This window comes from Arachis stenosperma, chromosome 1 (genome assembly GCF_014773155.1).
Source record: "Arachis stenosperma cultivar V10309 chromosome 1, arast.V10309.gnm1.PFL2, whole genome shotgun sequence".
In the NCBI taxonomy this organism is placed as follows: Eukaryota; Viridiplantae; Streptophyta; class Magnoliopsida; order Fabales; family Fabaceae; genus Arachis; species Arachis stenosperma.
In genome coordinates, this window is record NC_080377.1 from 30,771,713 (window position 1) to 30,774,836 (window position 3,124).

At 38.2% G+C, this 3,124-nt stretch overlaps 1 protein-coding gene across 1 annotated transcript; it reads left to right on the top strand.

Annotated features, from left to right (window-relative positions):
* The first annotated feature begins 347 nt into the window (after positions 1 to 347).
* On the top strand, positions 348 to 1,574 carry LOC130976958 (uncharacterized). Its single transcript, XM_057901928.1, has one exon. The coding sequence runs from the start codon at positions 348 to 350 to the stop codon at positions 1,572 to 1,574; it is 1,227 nt and encodes a 408-aa protein (XP_057757911.1).
* Positions 1,575 to 3,124: the final 1,550 nt, after the last annotated feature.

Genomic DNA, 3,124 nt, shown 5'->3' on the forward strand with positions numbered 1-3,124 from the left:
CAACAAGAGGGGATATTAAACCTGAGTTTTATGACAAGGTTAAGGAGTTTATAGAAACGATTAGTAAGTTAAATGTTGTGAAGTCGAAAGGAAAGTGTAGATGCCCATGCGTTAAGTGTAGATGCACAAATTATAAAGAGCTGAACATTATTAAGATGCATTTGTTGGAAAAGGGGTTTATGCCAAATTATTGGATTTGGACAGAACATGGAGAGATTGACGACATAGGGATTAATCAGATGGGATTCAATAATTGTGGGGAAGGTGGTTCAGAAAGTGGTGCAAATGTGGAAGAATGTGATATGTATGACATTAGCTGAGAAGACAACTCCAAAAGGTATCATGAAATGGTTTTCGATTCTGCTGGTCTAGAAGATCCTCATGTAGAGGCTAAAAACTTTTTTGATCTTCTTGAGGCAGTTCAAAATCCTTTGTGGGAAGGTTGTGTGCACTCTCAACTATTGATAGCTGTTAGAATGCTATACATTAAGGCCGAGAGAAACCAATCACAGGAGTCATTTAAGCAATGGGCCACCTTAATTAGGGAAATTGCTCCTGAGGGTAGTGCTATACCTAGGGATTACTATGAGGCTAAGAAGTTAATGCAAAAGCTTGGATTGAAGGCAATCAAAATAGATTGTTGCTCAAACAATTGCATGTTGTATCGAAAAGACGATGCTGCTCTAACTAGTTACAAGTTTTGTGAAGCACCTAAATTCAAGCCTATTTCCGATGGTGATTGTAAGTCCAAGAGAGTTCCTATCAGACGGATGCACTACTTACCCTTAATCCCTAGACTTCGAAGGCTTTATGCGTTAATGAGTTCAGCTCCGCACATGACGTGGCATATAAAAAACCAACGTGATGATGGCGTGATGACCCATCCGTCACATGGGGATGCATGGAAAAGCTTTGACCGTATCCACTCTGATTTTGCTTTGGAGCCTAGAAACATTAGGTTAGGTCTTTGCTCTGATGGTTTTACCCCAAATATCCAATTTAGCAAGCTTTATTCTTGTTGGCCCGTAATTATAATTTCATACAATCTACCTCCTGGAATGTGTATGAAAGATCCCTATTTGTTCTTGACTTGCTTAATACCTGGTCCTAATAACCCTAAAGCCAACCTTGATGTATTCTTGGGACCCTTGATTGACAAATTAAATGAGTTGTGGAATCTTGGTATTTTGACGTATGATATTGTAGAAAAGAAGAATTTTGTCTTAAAGGCAGCATTGATGTGGACTATCAATGATTTTCCGGCTTATGGGATGTTGTCTGGGTGGATGACACAAGGAAGATTGTCATGTCCTATTTGCATGGAGGATACCAAGTCTTTTACACTATCACATGGAGGCAAGGCATCATGGTTTGATTGTCATCGGAGGTTTTTGCCGATAAATCGCCCTTATAGGCACAATAAGAATGACTTCAGGAAGAATAAAATAGAAAGTGAAGAGGCTCCTACCAGATTAAGTGGTTTGGAGGTTTGGAAAAGGGTTAACGGACTTGGGAAGATATCAGATAATGGAAAGTGGATCAAATCGCGAGAGTATGATATTACTCACAATTAGACTAAGCAAAGTGTGTTTTGGGAGTTACCTTATTGGAAGGATAACCTAGTTTGTCACTGTCTTGATGTAATGCACATAGAGAAGAATGTACTTGATAACATAATGAATACTGTTATGGACACTGATAGTACTAAAGACAATGAAAAGGCTAAGTTAGATCTATCTGAACTGTGCAAGCGTCCAGATTTACATTTGCGGCATGTCGGTGATAATTATTAGTCCAAACCTAAGGCAGCTTATACTTTAACTTCTAAACAGCAACAAGACGTGTATAAGTGGGTGCAACAACTTAGATTTCCAGATGGTTATGCATCTAACCTTGCTAGATGTGTAAGTCTTTCCCATGGGAGGTTTATTGGTATGAAGAGCCATGATTGTCACATTTTTATGCAGTGCTTGCTTCCAATTGCATTCAGAGAACTACCTACAAATATATGGAAGCCTCTTACCGAGTTAAGCCAGTTTTTCAAAGACTTGTGCTCAACCACCCTCAAAGTTCATGATTTAGAGGTTATAGAGCAGAATATTCCCATTATCCTTTGCAAGTTAGAAAGGATATTTCCCCTGAGATTCTTTAATGTGATGGAGCATTTGCCAATTCATCTAGCATATGAGGCACGTGTGTGTTGATTCCAGCCTATTAGTTGATTCAAAGACACCTGGAAGCTCTAGTATATCTCCTCCATCAGAAATTGCATCGGTTCCTAATGTTGTCACAAAACAAAGATTGGTTCCAGATGGAAAAATAAGGTAAAATTTGATTGCTTGAATTAGAGAAATAATTACTTTTTTTTAGTTTCCTAACATGTCAATTCTTTATGAAATTATCAGTTGGTTACCTTTCCCTCCTGGTTCGCAAAAGATTACAGAGATCATCAAGAAACGGTATGATAAACCATATAAAAAGTTTGGGGATGTCCCTCTTCTGACAAAGAAGCTTTGGTTTAAGGAGTGGAAGGTAAAAATATCATATATATCAATAATCATATATGATTTATGTATATCTTTGTCATCTATACTATAATTCTACCCTTTCTTTTTTGCTAATGTGCTGATTAATAACTTTATTCCCTTGTATCCTCAATAACAAGCTTTTATACATGAGAATATGCAAGAGAAATTATATGCATAACGTTATTGGTGCGCGAAATTGTGAACAATACTTTTCACAACTCTCATAATCCCCGGTCATGAACTCCAAAAACTTGGTAGTTCAATTCCATGGCATTACACAACTTCGCACAACTAACCAGCAAGTGCACTGGGTCGTCCAAGTAATACCTTACGTGAGTAAGGGTCGATCCCACGGAGATTGTTAGTATGAAGCAAGCTATGGTCATCTTGTAAATCTTAGTCAGGCAGACTCAAATGGATATGGTGATGAACGAAAATAACATAAAAGATAAAGATAGAGATACTTATGTAATTCATTGGTAGGCACTTCAGATAAGCGCATGAAGATGCCTTCCCTTCCGTCTCTCTGCTTTCCTACTGTCTTCATCCAATCCTTCTTACTCCTTTCCATGGCAAGCTCGTGTAGGGTTTCACCG

Coding starts and splice junctions, on each gene's coding strand:
- LOC130976958 (XM_057901928.1), top strand. CDS start 348: ATGGTTTTCGATTCTGCTGGTCTAGAAGATCCTCATGTAGAGGCTAAA.